Genomic DNA, 20,045 nt, shown 5'->3' with positions numbered 1-20,045 from the left:
ACTGACTGTAGTCCATCTGTTCCTCTACATACTTTTTAGCCTGCTTTCACCCTGTTCTTCAATGGTCAGGACCACTACAGTGCAGGTATTATTTAGGTGGTGGATCATTCTCAGCACTGCAGTGACACTGACATGGTGGTGTGTGAGTGTGAGAAACGGATGGACCACAGTCATTAATTGTAGAACTACAATGTGCTCCTATATGGTAAGTGGAGCTGATAAAATGGACAGTGACTGTAGAAACGAGGAGGTGGTTTTAATGTAATGACTGATCGGTGTAAAATTACTTTTGTTCTGGACTGTGATTTGGTTAATCAATGTGAAGTACAGTTGTGATATTTTATGCTAAATGTGTTTGTTATTGTACTAGGATAAAGAACAGATTTTATACTAAGATTCGGGTCATTCCAGAGGATTTATAAAATTTGGTTACGTTTGTTTTGAATAAGCTTGTGTTTTGAAGAACTATATTTCCCAGAATGCTTGTCGCGCGTCGACACAGATTCGTTTAGACTGAAGGATCAGTTTCGACTGTCGGGGCAGTAACTGCGTAGATCAGGTAAGAAGAAGTTGTTTTACAAGTTGTTTATAAAAATTTATTCTTTGTATTATCAGATACGCAAAACGAATTATTTACTACTAAACAAGTTACTTTTCCTTTAATAAATGGTTTGTTTTATTTCTCTGGTGAGGTTATAAGTCCTGTTTTGAGGTACTCTTTTAAGAGAAAGCAATATTATGTCAGGTTTATTAAGACTTCATTTAATATAATGTTATTTAATATAATAATATGTATTTAATATGTTGTTGTCTTGATAAATACTGAAAAATATTCCTTTGTCGATCTGTAGCGATAAGCAAAAGTGAAACTTATTTCTTACTTTCGGTTAAAATCGAAAGGATTTACCGTCAACAACATACGTACATTCAGTCAGACTGAACTGTGTACATGTCTAATCTCTGTCTAACCTGATAGAAGTTATAGCACAATTTTGTCTTTTACCTCTCAGAGAGAGAGAATGAGTGAGGTTACTGAGGAGGACAGTGCTCGGATGGAAATGGAAGTCTCTATATACTCTCAGGTGGTGTTTATAGATGTGCCACCCTCCTATCCCCTACGCACCCCTGTAACATGCACTTACCAACTGACAGGGGGCATGACATCCAGCACAAAAGACTGGATTGGTATATTTAAGGTAGGTTAATTTATTTAACAAGGAGCTGTGCGCATTACACAGCTCCGAACAAGTTGGGACATTTATAAAATGCAATAAAAACAAATATGATTTCTTGACTTAATTTAACCTTAATCTAAGTGGCAAAAGTGCAAAGAAATTGCTTTAAATATTTTGTCCAATCAGCTTTATTGTATTTTGTAAATTTGGCTGTGACAAATGACTGGTGAAATAAAAGTGAAAAGTCTATTAAATTATTCAAGTTGAACCTTTCTGTAACATTCCACAATAAGCAGGTAAACCGGTAACAGGTGAGGGTATCATGATTAGGTATAAAAGGAGAATCCACTACAGGCTTAGTCTTTGTAGGTTGTGGCTCACCACTTTGTGTCAGCGTCTGTGTGAAAATTGTCGAAATGAAAAAATTAAGGTCTTTCTCCTTCTACTATACATAATATTGTTAAAAGATTCTGGGAATCATGACAAATGTCAGTCTGTTTAGGGGTTAGTTAAGGTAAGTGTAATTTGAAAATACAAAGAGAAAGCTATACTTTAATTCCATGTATAAATGTTGTTCTCTGGGCATGAGCTGTCAGATGGACCAAAAGAATGGAAAACATGCACTGTGATCACATCAAGTAATTTAAGAATGCAATTAATAGAATCAGTGATGTAACACAGTGTAAACATTCTTCTGTCCCAACCTTTTGAGTATGTTGCAAATGCTACATGAGCCATAAGCATTTCAAATGAGTTAGTCTTATAAGTTGTTTTTATCATAACGCCCATGTCTTTGTCATAAACTGTGGCTACTCCTTTTACATTAAGGTGTGACTCCTGTAAATAATAGTATCCTAAAGAAGCTGCTTTTTTAAACCTTCAACGTTTCAGTTAGACAAAGTGTATTAAGACAGTTATCTGTAATAATCATATTACAATTACAGCTTTGTAATCTAATGTTTCTTAGTCTAAAACTTAAATCTGATTTTATTATGGTGTTTATCAGGATCAGATAGGTTAATGCTACTGATGTTAATAAAGTTTTTGAAGTTTTAATGTTTTCATTTACAAATAATGTGTAGAATACTCAATAGTTTGGGATCTGAGTTTAAAAAAATTTTAAGACACCCTTCAAGAATGTTTATCCACATTTAAAGTTAGGAAATTATAGTAGCTTTGGGCTAATGGACAAACAATTTGACACTCAGCAAAATCTGGTCTATCTATGTCTAGGTTGGCTGGGAATCATTACAGAAATATCACTGTTATGAATGGGTGGCGAGTTCTGTATCTCATACTGGACCTGAACCCCACAGACTCCAAATTGTCTTCAAGGGTAAGTTGACGGGTAGATTGCAAAAATATTAGATCTATATTACGAGTCTTACTTATGAGTTTATCCCCTGTAAATTTTGACCATCATTTGTAGGTTTTAACAGAGCATGTACACATCAAAAAATCTTTGCTTTAATTGCTTATTTATTCTTAATTCTACATATAGGGCAAGAGCTTCAAAAGATTCAACAACCAATAAAATTCCTGTTTCTGATTTAAAACCAGAAACACAAAGACATCAACAGTGCCTGACATTCACTACATTTGTTGTTCAGCTTTGATTTATAGTTTGTGTATACCGACCATACACAAGTTTGTCTGTAAACTACATTCACAAATGAATTTACCAACAGTCAATAGACTAGATTCAAAATTCAAAGTAGCTTTATTGGCATGACTGTACAAAGCCAAAGCATTACAACAATAATAACAAAATTACAAAAGAAGCAAAAGATGACAATAGAACAATAAAAGTGACAAAAAAACATATTTTGATAAATTTACAGAAAGATATACAGAGGATATATAAATGTATTTTATAAACATTAGTATATATACACAGAACTGTTACTCGCTGACTATTGATCCCATAATGAATTTAACTTTCTGACTGTGCTGTAGTGATTATTGTTGTAAACTGCAAACTATACTGTGAATGCTATCACAGAATACATGCATTGTATTTCATATTTAAGTATTTTATACACATCAAAAAATCAATAACAAAATATTACGTTAATGTGCTTTAAAGTTGGCACAGTTGTGTGGAACAAAAAGTGTGTACAGTTATGTGATCATATGAACCTTAAATGTTCTGTTGAGTCATTCATAGAGCACTCACAAGTCTCATCCTTTGACCTTTGTGTTGATTGGTGTATTTTTGTTTTAGAGTCCTACCTCCCCCAGATTGATGAAGATGACTACCAGTTCTGCTATATTGACAGCAGTGGTCAGGTTAAAGGAGCCAGCACTCCATTCTGCTTTCAAAACCCAGCAGAATCAAGCCTAGACTGCAGCCTGGACACAGACATTTTAGTGGTTGCAACACAGGTACACAAATTATTATTATTTTTCAGTGCATATATTATCCAGTGTTTTTGACTTTTTAGTTACAAATATCCATAAATGTACAAAATAGATAAAAAAAATTATTGGAATTACATCCTATATAAAGGTTACAGTACAACTGATTTTATCAGTGTTCTCTGGTCAGACAAAACAAAAAACAGAATAATGTGCCTTGGAAAATGGAATTGCATTCATTATTTTCAAGAACACCAAACTCACAATAATGCATCATGTGGAAGCTGATGTGATGCTGCATGTCTGCATCTGGTTCTGTCATTACATGTCATCAAAATGAAGCTTAAATAGCACAATATAGCAGGAAATATTAGGAGTATCACAGCGACCCTAGACATAAAGTAAAATAAACTCAAGGCTGGTTTCTACAGGTTTCATCTGTAACATTCTCTACGGCATTCCTTGTTTATTTGAAAAGCCCATTCATATTAAGGTATATAAACAAATCTTAGAGATCATTAAGAATAATGTTTGATTATTTCACTATTATTAACATGGTTACAGGAGCAAGAGGAGCAGAGAGAGAAGGAGAAACAGGCCTTACTGACTGAGATGCAAGTGCTAAAAGAGGAGAAAATGGTTATGAAAAAAGAGCTGAATGATAGACTGTTGGAGATCCTCTGTCTCAGGGTTAGAACTTTACTTTCTGTTTGTACTAGTTTGTGTTGCTTTTAACCTAAACTGATCACTAAAATCATTAAGGGTTTTATATCTTACAGACGCACATAAATGAGCTAAATACACCGATCAGGCATAACATTATGACCACTTCCTTGTTTCTAAACTTACTGTCCATGTTATCAGTTCCACCTACCATATAGAAGCACTTAGATGGACTACAGTCAGTAATTGTAGAACTACAAAGTGCTTCTATATGGTAAGTGGAGCTGATAAAATGGACAGTGAGTGTAGAAACAAGGAGGTGGTTTTAATGTTATGGCTGATCGGTGTATATAGAAATGCAGTAACGTTCTATTAAGATCTACTATCAGTTAACTTATTATTATTTAATACAATTGAATGGTTTTAACAGCTATTGAAAGTAGTTCTTTCACCCATATAAATTTTATTGTTTATAGTTCCCTATGGTTACATATTCACCACCTTTTTATAAATATCTTACTGCACTGTGGATTAATAGGAATGTATGTTGGCTGGCTCTACTGCATTCCTTGTTTATTTGAAAACTGCATTCATGCTGAGATGTAAAAACAAAACTTAGGCCGCTCAGGTGGCGCAGCGGTAAAAACACACCCTGGAACCAGAGCTGGGATCTCGAATACATCGTATTGAATCACAGCTCTGCCTGCCGGCTAGGCTGAGCGGCCACATGAACAACGATTGGCCTGTTGTTCAGATATGGGCGGGACTAAGCCTCTGCTGGCTGATTGGTGGCGCCTGCACAGAGATGAGAAAAGAGTGCTCTCAGGCTGTGTCTCTCCATACACAACGCTGAGCTGCACTGCACTCGTCAAAGTGTAGGTGATAAGATGCATACGGCATGCTGCCCACGTGTCGGAGGGGGTGTGGGTTAGAGCAGGGATCGGCATTGAAGGAGAGGAAGCGTAATGCAATTGGGCAATTGGACGCACTAAAAGGGAGAAAAAGGGAAATAATGCATAAACAAAAAGATCATTAAGAATAATGTATGTTTATTACTCTACTTAACATGGTTATAGGAGCAAGAGGAGCAGAGGGAGAAGGAGAAACATGCCTTACTGACTGAGATGGAAGTGCTGAAAGAGGAGAAAATGATTGTGAAAAATGAGCTGGACGACAGACTGTTGGAGATCCGCCGTCTCAGGGTTAGAACTTCACTGTCTATTTGTAGAAGTTTGTGTTGCTTTTAAACTAAAGTTGATCAGTAAAATCACTAAGTGTTTTATATCTTACAGACTCACATAGATGATTTCAAGTCAAAAAGTTTGAGTGAATTATTATCGTTAAAAGAGCAGATACCTGAGGGCTCTGAGCAGGTTACCCAAGTTCAACGGCTTTACTCTCATACAGATGAAAGTGAAACACAATCAGAATCAGAGGTGCCAACAACTGTTTTTGCTACTTTGTCAATGATCAGTGAAATTGCTGTACATGTGTGGATAAGCTTGGACATCTTTAATGATCTTGTACTCTAACTTTGCAGTCACTTAACCATCACAGTAAAAAGTATGAGAAGGCAGTGCAGAAGATTCTTATGCTAAAGGAAGAAGGAGCTTGTCTGAAGGAAGAGAGTGAACGTCAGCAAACTGAAAATTCAGAGTGAGCCTTAACCATCAGATTAAAACCTTTTAAATGGTACCCATACAATGGTATCTAAAACGTATTTATTTTCCCTGTTCTGTATTCTTGCAGGCTCAAGAGCAGGCTCAAAAAATCAGAGCAGGATTTCAACAGACTTCAGGATCAGCTCCAGCTGTTGCAGGTCTGAGAAAATAGTCCTTTTTTCACTTTGCTTCAAGTAGCTGCAAGAACTGTTGGTACCTGGAAACTGAAATTGTGGAAATTCTGGAAAAAATTTTTTTTACCATCAGTTCCAGTACCAAACGTTTTAGTTCAGGTCTATTAGATAGCATTTTAGGCCTGCCACTTTCAAACTGAAGGTGTGGTAGCAGCACTTTTTTTTTTCTCCACTTACATCCAAGCACAAGTGGAACTGTATAAATCAGTATCAAGTATAAATATCTGTATCTTTCTCTTTTTATTTTTCTGTCTTTATAAAAATATATTATTAAATAATAATTGGTTTTTGCAGTACATCAGTACATTCTAGTTTTTTGTCACCTGTATGTCACAATTTAATTATGTATACACCGACCAGGCATAACATTATGGCCACTGACGGGTGAAGTGAATAACACTCATTATCTCTTCATCACAGCACCTGGTTAGTAGGTGGGATATATTAAGCAACAAGTGAACATTTTATCCTCAGAGTTGATGTGTTAGAAGCAGGAAAAATGGGCAAGCATAAGGATTGGAGCAAGTTTGACAAGGGCCAAATTGTGATGGCTAGACAACTAGGTCAGAGCATCTCCAAAACTGGGCGGCCAAGGCTCACTGATGCACGTGGGGAGGGAAGGCTGGCCCGTGTGGTCCGATCCAACAGATGATCTACTGTAGCTCAAATTGCTGATGAACTTATTGCTGGTTCTGATAGAAAAGTGTCAGAATACACAGTGCATCACAGTTGCAGAGCTGTTTTGGCAGCAAAAGGGGGACCAACACAATATTAGGAAGGTGGGTATAATGTTATGCCTGATTGATGTATGTAGTTATAGTATACAGTGGGACACATGAGTTTTCCAATGATCTAGATTGTGGAGAGCTCCGACAAGAATGTCAGGAATGAAGACTAATGTCATATTAACGTTATTTACATGACACTATTTTTAATAGTGATTAAATTATTTTCATTTTGTCATGGTGCTGATTTTCCATCTTCGTGTTTGCAATGGTGACGTTTTTTGTTTTTAGATCAAAGTAAAATAAGAACTAGAAATAACACTGCTACTGGCTTGGCTGTGTATAAGGGAGGGAAGCGGAATAGGGTTTCTCCTTATTGCTTATTGACTCCAGTTGTCTGGTTGCGAGACCATTACGAGTAGCTCATCTGGAACAGCATAACTCTCCATACACAGTACAGCTCTCTGTGATACTCCACTGCTGATGTTAAAAAAAATACAGCTGTGATTTCACACATGCCAGAGGGGTTGAGTGCTAATCTGCAGCCCTCCTCAGCCAGTGTGGGAATGGTGCCAGCAGAATTGTAATACATGATTTGAAATCACTACATTGGGAGAAAAGGAGAGTAGTGTGACTACACTGTTGCAAGCTTTTATGCGAGTGTAGTTGCTAGCTAGCTTGTTTTCCATTCATTCAACTTGGAGGAAAATGAAGTGAAACAAGCATCACATTTGTTGGTTTCCATTTTGGCGAGTTCCTGTTTCTGTAATGTACAGCAAAAAAATCCAAATAGAGTTTACATTATGTTTTGAAATCATGTATCAGAAGGGAGATTAGCATTTTCTGAATTTGTTACTTTTGTGCTCCTCTAGGTGGATATGCAGAGTAGTCGGAAAGAGAACGAACGGCTGCGTGCTGAACTAGAGCAGCAGGTGGGAATAAACAGGGACCTGGAGAAAGAGAACAAGGATTTAATGGCAAGCATGTCAATACAAGGGCGTCCTGAGGGGGACAAAACGAACACGAAGGTATAGAAAATGCATGTAAAAATATCACTTAGAACTATTAACTGCTTCAGTATAATTTTCAAAAGTTTTTTTTTTTTTCAGCTGAACCTGTGAAATGATTCTTTATACAGATGCAGATTGAAGCCCTGGAGAACCAGCTGATAGAGGCCAGAGCGGCATTGCGCAAAGAGATCCAGAACTGCAGCGATGCCAACAAACGAGCAGAAAATTCAGAGCTAGAGCTAAGAGAGATGAAGAGACAACTTGAGGAAAGGACAGTGACTGAGAATTGGAAAGAGGAAAGAATTCAGATTATGGTATTATTCACTATTGTTTTTATTATCTAAGCCTCTAATCTGCTTTTTAGATGCTAAGCACTGGGTTCCAACTGGCTCACATACAGTGGTGTTCAAAAAAATAGCAGTGATTTTAAAAATGTGAATAAAGCACATACTCATTATAATAACTTTTATTTCCATAAATGCAAATGCACTGAAATCAAAACATTAACAAAATTTTGCCAGTTTGTGTTCATCCTTTACAGAAAGTTAAGAAAAATGAATATTAGGCTGTTCAAAAAATAGCAGTGCCAGCATTTTCTTTAAAAACTAAAAAAATGTATGTATAAACTGAAAAAAATGTTTGAGGTTTCACTTTACTTTAAATTGCTGAACTAATATTTGGCATATGTGTTATAACAATTGTTTCCGAGATCTGTGTTGCATGGAGTCGACCAACTTCTGGCACCTCTGAACAGGTATTCCAGTCCAGGATGATTACACTACATTCCACAGTTCTTCTGCATTTTTGGGTTTTGCCTCAAAAAAACACGTTTCAGATATCAGAACACAAGTTCTCTATGGGATTGAAGTCAGGGGATTGGGCTGGCCACTCCATTACCTCAATCTTGTTTGTCTGTAACCAAGATGTTTTGGGTCATTGTCATGTTGAAACACCCATTTTAAGGACATTTCTTCTTTGACATAGGGCAACATGATCTGCTCAAGTATTCTGATATATTTAAACTGATCCATGATCCCTCGTATGCGATGAATAGGTGTAACACCAACATTCCCATATCATCATTTTGTACCACCATGCTTTACTGTCTTCACAGTGTACTTTGGCTTGAATTCAGAGCTCGAGGGTCGTCTGACATACTGTCTATGGCCACTATACCAAAAAAGAAAAATTTTGCTTTGACCAGTCCACAAAATGTTGAGCCATTTCTCTTTGGACCAGTCAGTGTGTTCCTTGGCAAATGTTCCACGCTTTTTTCTGTGTCTTTCAGGTTTTGGTTGTCATTTCAAGGCATCTGAGATCGTTTTAGCTGAGCAGACTGTAATTTGCTGCACTTCTCTGTATGTTTTTCCCTCTACAATCAACTTTTTAATCAAAGTATGCTGTTCATCAGAGCAATGTCTGGAACAACCCATTTTACCCAGTATTTCAGAAGGAAATGTGCTATGACCAACATGTGCAACATTTGCCACCCTCCTAAATTAAATAAGGGCCAAAATTGACACCCGTTCTTCTGCAGAATGAATGACTTCACCAATTGAACTCCTCACTGCTATTATTTTGAACAACCCCCTTTCAATCAATGCTTTGATTACTCAGAATGAGCGGCATGCATGTCCTAATTGTTGGGTTTGTTTTGTTTTCATTACTCTACTACACTTTCAAGTAATTTTTTGCTATGTAGAAATATCACTTCTACTAAAAACAGTGATTTATCAGGTTAATGGTGTTGGACTGCTATTTTTTTTTTAACACCACTGCATACTCACATTGGCACTGTAGTAATTTTTCAGGACCAGTCACGCTGGTGCTTCTCATTACTGACTCTGTGTCTAAATGTTTTAATTATGTGTAAATTTTAAATTCTCAGGAGTTTTAAAAAGCATTGGGTTTGGACCACTCAGGTGGCGCAGCGGTGAAACACGCTAGCAACTTGTCAATTTGAAACTCAGCCCTGCCATCCAGCTGGGCTGGGCGGCTATATGAACAACGTTTGGCTGTTGTTCATACAGGGAGGGAAAAGCTGGATAGAATATTGACATTGAATAAAATGAGGAAGGAGCACACTGGAACGTCAAGGGTAGATTAAATTTAAAGGTCGTAGTCAGCTGAAAAATGCATGTTTTAGGTTTGGATTTGAATATGGACAGAAAAGTGGATTGATTGACTGACATACAAGGTAACAGTGTTCCAGAGTCGTGGAGCACACCTTGACAATGCTTGGTCACCAATCCTGTGAAGGTTGGATGTAGGAACAGTGAGTAGATGTGGGACATAGCCAAAATGGCTAAAACATCATAAACATTAAACGATTACAGTGCTTTAAAATGGCATTTTCAGTGTAACTTCATTTTTGGTAGCATTGTTTTTGTAATACAGTACTTGGAATATACACATAACTATGAATATATGTCATTTCAGACAGTACTTGAGGAAACCAGGAAGAAATATGCTGAACAGACAAACACAGCAACATCTGCAAAACTAGAAAATCAAAATCTATCCAAAGAGAAAGAGGTAATTTTTTGGAACCAGTTGTTTTTAACTACCACTGTGTTTTTGTAGCTTTGTGCTTTTTATTGACAGTATATTTGTTTCTGTTTATTAGGGACTAAAAACACAAGTAGAGCAATTACTCAAGTTGTTGTCTGAGCTGCAGCCTGCATCTCCTGCATCAAACAATCTTCAGCAACCTGAGTTATTCAGTTCATTATCTACTGCTAACCGCTCCCAACAGCAGCCGCAGTCAGATTATGAGAGCATGCATGGCATTTCTAGTAAGCTCTACATTTACATTTTTGGCATTTAGCAGACGCTTTTATCCAAAGGGTTAAGGGTTCAACAATGGCAACCTGGCAGTGGTGAGGCTTGAACCAGCAGCCTTTTGATTGCTGGTTCAGTATCTTAACCACTAGGCTACAGCTGCCCTGTTTTAAAGAAACAGAATTGCTGATCAAATACAGGGAGTGAACAAAAATGGAATTGTATAACAATGTACTGATATGTAGAAATAGGGCCACCTTTACCTCTGGAGCAGCTGGAACAAGTCCCAAATTGTTTGTAATAGAATGTTGGACTATGTATTAAAATGTTATTCCAGTTGTTAAGCAATGAAGCAGGTGGTTGTAATCTTTGACATTAATGTTACACAATTTACTTTTTGCTAGACTGTGATGTCTAAACCTGCTAACTAGAAGACCATAAGCGCTTTTAATTTTAAGTGTATGCTTGGGTACAGTTTATTTATTTATTATGAAAAATAGTAAAGAGTATTTGCACCACAGGGGTCACATTATCCTGTCATTTTCAGCATTTAGTGCACACTTTTATCCAAAGCAACTTACAGTTGTGACAGTATACAATCTAAGCAACTGAGGGTTAGGGGCCTTGTTCAAGGGTCCAACAGTGGCAACCTGGCAGTGGTGGGGCTTGAACCGGCAACCTTCTGATTACTGAACCAGTGCCACTAGGCTACAGCTGCAAAGCAGTAGTTGGATGTAATGGATCCACCAAAAGCAGATATTGAGTGTGAAAAATATGATGATGATGTATTTATTAACTACTTTTTAGCGCTTAGGAGTCCTAGCGCTTTGAGCTCCTTAAACTGCGCTTGTAATTGTAATTTATTCACTTGTAAACCCAGTTATTTTAATGTTTTTCATTCGTTCACCCCCTTTATATTTTGCCATATTTTGTTGATGTATTAATAATCTAAGCATACTATATTCTAAATCATATTTTTCTATTTCTGCATTTTTCTAGGTTCTGCCACTGACAGAAACAAGGTAGTATGTTTATTTACATAAACATCACATTTAAGATGAGTTCTGTGTAAATCATTATGCTGCAGTATATTAAATTCTGACTCTTCTTTATTAATAGGCAAGAGTGTGCTGTCATTGCCAGGAGAGTTTTCCTGATATCACTGAAGATGAATTGGCAGTGCATGAGCAGTCACACATGGTGTGCCCATTCTGCACCCTAATCTGTGATGGTTTAAGCCAGCAGGCGTTTGAAGACCATGTTTACAGCCACGAGGATTAGACATACCATATGTGCAGTCTTAAAGAAATACATACTTTACACTGTTTTAAATATTATTACATTAGATTATTAGCTCTTCATATTTCTGATTACTTGAATATTTTGCTGTATTTTTTCTTGGAAACTTTCAACAAAATGCTTTTATAACTGTAGAACCTAAACGATGTTTAAACATTAGTAATAATGTATACCTTTGTCATTTATGTAATACTTTTTATTATATGATATATTCTTGATTCTGATTGATCAAAAGGTGTTTGTTAATCACTGTAACAGCATGACCCTGAAAAGTAGTGCAATTTGCATACTAATACTTATTTATAAATTCTATAGTTACAAGGACTTGTTAAGGAAATGCTCTGTATCATGTAGCCTCACAATAAACTAATTAAAAATGTCATTAAAAACAGTCAATGCCATGCTGCTTCTTAAATTTGACTGGCAGAAACATAGCTGTTGTAAAGACAGTTTAAAGCAGAAATGAATCCCGCTCCAGTGGTGCAGCAGTAAAAATACACGCTGGAACCAGAGCTGGGCTCTCGAAACACTTGGCCTGTTGTTCAGATAGGGGTGGGATGTTAAAAAAGCCGGATAGGGACTCTCTCAAAACTAAAGCAGAAATTAATATTAAGTTACATTAATTATAAATGAACATAAAGATATATACAATTGCTGTTCTGAGATATTTTAAATGTGCAATTTTAGAACAATAATCAACAATGTGGTATTTTTTTTACCTTGCAAATACATTTACAGAAAAAGTGAAGAATAAAAACAGACTACCAGTAACAACCCAGTTGCTGGGTTTGGCTTGTTAAGGCCGGTACTCTTGTGTTTGTGAACTAAAGTGTGTACAGCGTTTGAAATAGAGAGCTAAAAAAAAATGTAGAAAAAAGATTTATTGTCTAGAGTTTTCAACTACCCATGGAAAAGGATGTCTGCAACTGCATTCCTTCTAACCTTTCTCTGTATTTATGTATTAACCAGATTATGTAGGCTTTATGTTTCACATGTAGTTTTAAACAACAGCTTGCATTAACCTGCTGACATAAAGCATGCAAAGGGAAAATATGGCTTAGGTTCAGTAATAGATAACCTGATATTTTTTTAGCTTTTGTAAGCGTTGGGGGTGCTTTAGTGCAGTAAACATACCGAAAGCATTGTATATTTTATTACTAAAATAGTAACTGTGGAATCATATGATGGCCCAGCAATCTGATTAAAATTTTCCAGGCAATGTAGTGTCATCTACACATTTAAATCCTGGCTATGCCATGCAGCCACTTCATCGTACTGTATGCATGTACACTGACCAGGCATAACATTATGAGCACTGACAGGTGAAGTGAATAACACTGATTATCTATTTATCACGGCAGCTGTTAGTGGGTGGAATATATTAGGCAGCAAGTGAACATTTTATCCTCAAAGTTGATGTTAGAAGCAGGAAAAATGGACAAGCGTAAGGATTTGAGCGAGTTTGACAAGGGCCGAATTGTGATGGCTAGATGACTGGGTCAGAGCATCTCTAAAACTGCAGCTCTTGTGGGGTGTTCCCGGGCTGCAGTGGTCAGTGTCTATCAAAAGTGGTCCAAGGAAGGAATAGTGGTAAACCGGCAACAGGGTCATGGGCGGCCAAGGCTCATTGATGCATGTGGGGAGCGAAGGCTGGCCCAAGTGGTCTGACCCAACAGACGAGCTACTGTAGCTCAAATTGCTGAAGAAGTTTGCTGGTTCTGATAAAAATGTGTCAGTTTGATGATGCATCACAGTTTGTTGCGTATGGGGCAGCAAAAGGGGGACCAACACAATATTTGGAAGATGGTCATAATGTTATGCCTTATCGGTGTATATGAATATATGACAAATAAATGCATTCCATCTGCCCTAGATTATCATTATCATCATTAACAGATAAACAAGTACAGTGGATTCAAAAAGTACTCAGACTCCACAACTTTTTGAGCACTTTGTGTTGTATTGGATTTAAATTAATATCACTGACAGTGTTACCCAATAATCTACATGTAGTCATTCGTTATAATAAAAAGCTGTTTTTTTTTATAATTAATTAAAACCTCACTCCAAATTGTGTTCAGGTGCCTCCAGCTTTAAGTGTCTTAAACTCAACTACACTCATGAATGAAGATGAATGGATATGGTTGGAAAAGGCACACTGGACTGTCAGGACTACATCAAGCTATTAATTCTAAAGAACTCTTTGGGATCTCCATGTTCAAACGGTAGCAATGCATAGATTAGGGCAAGGATATGAAACACTTCTAAAGCTTTGAGAGTTCCTCTTAGTTGCCTCAGTAATAAGACATTCACCATCCAGTATGACAGAGCCTGAGAGGATCTGCCATGAGGAATTGCTACTGTAGTTGCTGTCAAAGGGGCTTCTACAAGTGGTGAAATACTTTACCCCTCATACCTCTGAGGTCACAATGACACAGACTTCAAGATTAACTTTTATTTAAAAAATACCCAGCAAAAAAGCCTGTGATGTCGATTCTGCCCACACAGCGTCGCAGGCTTTGGATTAGTCTGCCATGTTAAACATGTTGGGAATCCTTGGCACAGTTTATAACAACTATTTATTTTTTTACAATTATGTTATGGCGTCATTTGATTTGCTTCTTCAGGTGTAACGTCACGGGAAGAAATTTCAGAGAACAGTGCTGGGAGCCAGTACTGTGGCTCTTCTCCAGCTTGAGAATCCAGCCATGCTAAACCCTCTTTCAGCAGGTGGTCCTGAAAACAAAAATAAAATAAATACATATCCTCAAACACGAACATAAGATCTGCTTCTAGTATACTTACAACTACATGGCAGGCACGTTCTTTCTCCCACTTAAGACTTTCCCGGATCTCACTTACTGTTACGTAGCCTTTTTTCTGTAACAAAATAGCATTTTTAATTATCCATTGTGAGTCTGAGAGATTACCTATTCTCTGTGTTTAACACATTACCTCAGCCAGCTGAAGAACTACAGTATGATCCATGTTGAGTTCAGCCGGGACTGACTGCACTAAGTAAGAGCCACCAACAGGAATCATCCCAAAGCCATTTCCCATCACCTTGAGCTTTTTAATGGCTCGTATCAAGTCATCTCTGGAGAGTTAACAAAAACAGGGCAATTTGAGTTGCTTGGATGTGTATTTTGAGAAACATTTGTGGGGGGAACTGACACGTTTAAATATATTTAAGAGCAAAAAAAAAAAAAACAGAGATATGAACTCCCAAGAACCATTGTGATGTGGACAAGTAGAATGTGCTGGTATAAAATAGGATACATCAGTAAAATGCAGTGTGTGGTACAAAGCTGAATTACTTATACACAGATCAGGCATAACATCCTAAAATCGTGTTGGCCCCCCTTTTGCTGCTCCATATGCAACAAACTGTGATGCACTGTGTATTATGACACCTTTCTATTAGAACCAGCATTAACTTCTTCAACAATTTGAGCTACAGTAGCTCGTCTGTTGGCCAGCCTTCGCTCCCCACGAGCATCAATGAGCCTTGGACGCTCATGACCCTGTCGCCGGTTTACCACTGTTTCTTCCTTGGACCACTTTTGATAGATACTGATTACTGCAGACCGGGAACACCCCACAAGAGCTGCATTTTTGGAGATGATCTGACCCAGTCGTCTAGCCATCACAATTTGTCCCTTGTCAAACTCGCTTAAATATTTACACTCGCCCATTTTTCCTGCTTCTAACACATCAACTTTGAGGATAAAATGCTCACTTGCTGCCTAATATATCCCACCCACTAACAGGTGCCATGATGAAGAGATAATCAGTGTTATTCACTTTACCTGTCAGTGGTCATAATGTTATGCCTTGTCGATGTATGCTTCATACAGAAATAGTGATGCAATTCATCCAGTTTTCATTTATTTTTTGTTCTCAGAAATTGTTCTAGACATTGTTGAAATGCTGAGAGAACAATAAATCCAAGACTAAATTTGAAAATCCCAAAGTACATACTATTTTTTTTTTGCAATAGTATGTACTGATACTTTTAATCCAACAAAACGTATTTGTTCAAAATGAGTGGGAAAACAAACACTGGCAGAAAAAGTTGTAAAAGCCAGTTACAGAAAATAATATTGAAACAGCCAGTATGTCTAGAGGTACAATGTGATATTACATATGGTAAAGTAATAATACTAATACTATGTGTTGTCACCTAGTCATAGAGCAGAAAGCCCTGCTACAGTCCTATAAAGCCAGACACAAACAAAGCTTGGCAATATCCCTGTAACAGCTATTAAACCTTCTAGCTCGCTGTACAGTAAATTTAATCATCTTTAAGGTCCAGCTGAAATTCATTTTTAGTGGGTGAGGGGATAAAATCCTTTAAGAACAGAGACACTCACTGGCTTACATCCTGAGCAAACTTTCCTCTTCCCTTCAATACACGCTGGTGAAGTTCATCCAGTGTAATGAGTCCTATTAAAATAATTGTTTAATGTTATCTTGTGCACACTCTGCTCTCACATGATGTTCACAGAACACCTTAGATATGTTAACGAGAGATTATTATATGAATACTCTACATGACAAAAACAATAAGGACATTAGATAAATATAACTTTAACTCACCGCCATTTCTGTGCTTTAGAGCCAGACAGACTTCAATAATCTGTACACCAAGCTCATAATAAAAATCTCCAACACCGAGCATCTCCGACCAAAATCCTTTACCAGCTGGTTAAGACAAAAGGTAACGTCAGATAAACACATAAACAAGAGAAACTATAGATTTTATGAATGTAATAATTTATTAAAGAGATTTGAAACACACAAATTGTAAATTTAAGAATTTAGTTAAGTTTAAAGTACACAACTTTTGTGATGACAGATTTATTGCATTAAATTAGCCATCACAGCTTAAATGACGTAGTAATTAATTTTCTACCGGCATGACGAGTACATTACAAAAACAGAGCTCATTCTGATTTAATCATATCTGATATTGAAATTATTTAAGAGGGGTGAGGGGGTAAGCACTGCTAACTGCCAGCCTGTTTAAACAATTAAATAAAATTACTATGCTAATCAAGACTCAAATACAAATACAAGTTTCGCTTGTTTCTACACTGATCAACTCTAGATAGCTAACTTGGCTAGTAATTAAAAGGATTGGGTCTTAAACTGCTTTTTACTACATAGTATATCAAAATAAATATGGCACTGCTAGTACATTGACTGATATTTTATCAAGTATGTAGTTGGAGCTGCAGTTCTGGTGTATTTCTATGTGTTGATAAATCTGATTAAATTCATGCACTCTAAGCAATTTGGCACATTGTGTTTCTCTTAGGTTTTCTTGCTGTGAGCAACCAAATATAAGACTGGTCAGGCTTATCGACATGGCTGATGTGCTTGTAGATTTTTCTACCAAGCAAGCACAATGTGCAATTCATTTATTTATCTATAAACTATAAAACAAATCTTTATCTTTATCTTAAACAGGGTGGTACAGGAAGCACGTAGAAACAGGGCAGAAATGCATCCTGGACAGAGTGTCAATTCCCCTCGGGCACAACACAAAATCCAATCCAGCATCCAATTCACAAAATCAAAGCAAGTACCTGATTTTAGTAATTTTATCAGTTGGATTGGTGGTCATTTGAATCAAGCGTAGCTTATGCCAAGTTGGTATAAATACCTGCATCCACACAGTTTCCGCAAATTAGATCCAAGTTTAAAGGATTCAACTGGCAACGTCATGTTTTACACACTTTGGTTACATTCATGACAGAACAGGTAGTTACTAGTTACACAAGACTCATCAGTTCACAACTTTAATGTCAAACAGAGTCATGGACAATGTTGTATCTCCAATTTACCTCACTTGCATGTTTTTGGACTGTGGGAGGTCTTGGAAGAAAACCACCACAGACACAGGGAGAACATGCAAACTCCACACAGAAAGCACCTGGACCACCCCACCTGGGGATCGAACCCAAGACCCTCTTGCTGTGAGGCGACAGTGTTACCCACTGAGCCACCGTGCCGCCCCAACTGCCCGGTGAGCTAGATAATGAATTTAACATCTATGCACAACCGTACTTTGTACATTCTGACTGAATTACTTACACGCTAAAGGATCCACTCCTATTGTAGCACACATTTCTTGGAACTGCACTCTAAACTGTGAATTCTTCCGGATCTCCTGCTTGTGTTTGCTGGCAAACTCTTCCAAATGTGTTTTAAATGTTTCTAACTGTTTAGACATCTGTAGAAGAAGGAAAGTCAATCATGATGCAGAATTGAATCCAATGTGAAGCCTATTGACGTAGAAATGGAATAAATTACCAGATTACATGGGGAAATAACAAGTTATGTAAATTTACCTGTGCAAGCTGATCCTCAGCCATGACTGTACCTCTCTCTTTGTACTTGGCCTAAACAAAGCATGAGATACCAAAATACATTTCAAACATCACATTTTATGGTCTGTACCTGAACTGGTCTCAGACTGGTCATGTAAAAATACCTCTGCAAGTTTCTTTTTGGCGATAGCACCAGCTCCGACTCCTCTCCTGTGCATGTTGCTGGATTCTTCTGATCACAAAATTAAGAAATTGTACCTTTTCTTTGTTGTACCTGACTGTCAGTTTATCTGCCAGTCAGACTGAAAGAACAGATTCTGCTCCTGTGTGTGTGATTTTACTTCAGCTGGTTAGCAGCCATGCAGTCAGGATGTACACTAGACAGTTGTAAACATTGTGGACAGAGCAGAAAGAATGAACATCTACGTGTTCGCAAAGCGAGAAATGATGTCGATGATCCTTTTGACATGGATGATATGTCTCTTTACTTCTTGTTGATATGTTTGACTATTTAACGCATTACTCTTCTAGACACTAATGTTTTTAACAAACAAGGAAGTGGAAGCGATTAGAAACTGGAGTCAATTTCAAATGACTCGGTTCTCCGATTCTAGTATTTAAAAGAAAGAATCAAACCTCGGAGTCGATTCCAGAAAATAAAAAATGAGTTGGTTAAAGTAATAATGTACTGTAGTAATAAACAGAGAAGATGCAAAATGTAAAATACGTCCATCTGAGGTCAAGAAATGTATTATGTTTATTTCTTCATCTTTATTTACAGGCAATTGTAGCCTAGTGGTTAAGATACTGGACTAGCCATTAAAAGGTCGCTGGTTCAAGCCCCACCACTGCCAGGTTGCTGCTGTTGGGCCCTTGAGCAAGGCCCTTAACCCTCAATTGCTCAGACAGTATACTGTCTAAGTCGCTTTGGATAAAAGTGTCTGCTGAAAACTTAAATTTATTGCATCACACTAATCAGGATCATGATGGGTGGACTGGATGGACAGGGCAACAGTTGCGTCACTGTTTAAGATTGTTTTACTCACTTTATGGCCAATTTGGAGCATCCAATTAATCTACTTAAATATTTAAAAGGTTTGAAAAAATTACTCAGAGTACTCAGAGGAAACCCATACAGACCTAAGAGGAACATGCTAAATTCAACACAGTTACTGTAAGCAAGGTTCAAACAATAATCTCGGGGATCTCTTAACTGTTCTTACAAAGATTCAAAAACTGAGTAAAATGTCCATATAATGGTTACAAGGTGAAATACAGCAGCAGATATACAGCAGTTTCTACCACTCTCACAGTACAGTATTATAAAATACTAGTTAATCTGCATATTTTACCAGGAGCGTCTGCCATGTTTTTGTTTGTGAGCTGTAAAAAATTGAAATGTTCAAACATCAGGAGGACTGTAAATAAGCCAGCCCGGCACTATATTTTTAGATGGTGTTTTCTCATTTTTAGATAATGCTTTCTTATAAAGCTTTGATGGCACTGTTCTACCAATCTTGAAAATGTCCCCCATTTTTTGCAATAGTAAAAACTATTAAATATTGACAAGCACACCTATGCACAAAGATTATTTAGCTCTAAGTTAAAGTACTGTTTCAGGACAACCAGGGTGTCAGCACAAAAGGTTAATAAACGTTAAGATCTTTTCAATAATATTAACCCAATTCACTTATTACAATAATAGGAATTTGGGAATCGACTCAACCGATTCCCACTCTAAGAATTACAGTTAGAATCGACTCCAGAAGTTCATGAATCGAAACCCACTTTTTTTCTTCAGTGAAATAAGGCGGAGACCAAAATACAGATATCTCCATACCGAC

At 37.2% G+C, this 20,045-nt stretch overlaps 2 protein-coding genes across 2 annotated transcripts; one reads left to right on the top strand and one right to left on the bottom strand.

Moving 5' to 3' along the window:
• Positions 1-213: 213 nt before the first annotated feature.
• On the top strand, positions 214-12,287 carry calcoco2 (calcium binding and coiled-coil domain 2). The gene is made up of 15 exons (XM_063003105.1): positions 214-559; positions 1,011-1,196; positions 2,409-2,511; positions 3,400-3,560; positions 4,098-4,223; positions 5,273-5,398; positions 5,489-5,632; positions 5,737-5,852; positions 5,946-6,015; positions 7,649-7,804; positions 7,915-8,100; positions 10,226-10,321; positions 10,413-10,581; positions 11,567-11,589; positions 11,687-12,287. Exons 2-15 carry the CDS (start codon positions 1,020-1,022, stop codon positions 11,846-11,848), a joined length of 1,815 nt encoding a protein of 604 aa, XP_062859175.1. The 5' UTR covers positions 214-559; positions 1,011-1,019; the 3' UTR covers positions 11,849-12,287.
• Positions 12,288-14,306: 2,019 nt separating this feature from the next.
• snf8 (SNF8 subunit of ESCRT-II) lies at positions 14,307-18,750 on the bottom strand. Its single transcript, XM_063003781.1, has 8 exons — positions 18,366-18,750; positions 18,223-18,273; positions 17,966-18,104; positions 16,466-16,570; positions 16,240-16,312; positions 14,822-14,963; positions 14,672-14,746; positions 14,307-14,602 (listed from the first exon to the last, which is right to left on the bottom strand). The coding sequence occupies exons 1-8, from the start codon at positions 18,417-18,419 to the stop codon at positions 14,465-14,467; spliced, it is 777 nt and encodes a 258-aa protein (XP_062859851.1). The 5' UTR covers positions 18,420-18,750; the 3' UTR covers positions 14,307-14,464.
• Positions 18,751-20,045: the final 1,295 nt, after the last annotated feature.

This window comes from Trichomycterus rosablanca, chromosome 10 (genome assembly GCF_030014385.1).
Source record: "Trichomycterus rosablanca isolate fTriRos1 chromosome 10, fTriRos1.hap1, whole genome shotgun sequence".
Taxonomy (NCBI): Eukaryota; Metazoa; Chordata; class Actinopteri; order Siluriformes; family Trichomycteridae; genus Trichomycterus; species Trichomycterus rosablanca.
This window is presented reverse-complemented; position numbering and strand designations above follow the sequence as displayed.

Coding starts and splice junctions, on each gene's coding strand:
- calcoco2 (XM_063003105.1), top strand. CDS start 1,020: ATGAGTGAGGTTACTGAGGAGGACAGTGCTCGGATGGAAATGGAAGTC. Junction 8,101..10,225: donor AGGAAAGAATTCAGATTATG/GTATTATTCACT, acceptor ATGTCATTTCAG/ACAGTACTTGAGGAAACCAG. Junction 10,322..10,412: donor ATCTATCCAAAGAGAAAGAG/GTAATTTTTTGG, acceptor TCTGTTTATTAG/GGACTAAAAACACAAGTAGA.
- snf8 (XM_063003781.1), bottom strand. CDS start 18,419: ATGCACAGGAGAGGAGTCGGAGCTGGTGCTATCGCCAAAAAGAAACTT. Junction 18,105..18,222: donor CTGAGGATCAGCTTGCACAG/GTAAATTTACAT, acceptor CTTCTTCTACAG/ATGTCTAAACAGTTAGAAAC. Junction 16,571..17,965: donor AGGAGTGGATCCTTTAGCGT/GTAAGTAATTCA, acceptor TGTCTTAACCAG/CTGGTAAAGGATTTTGGTCG.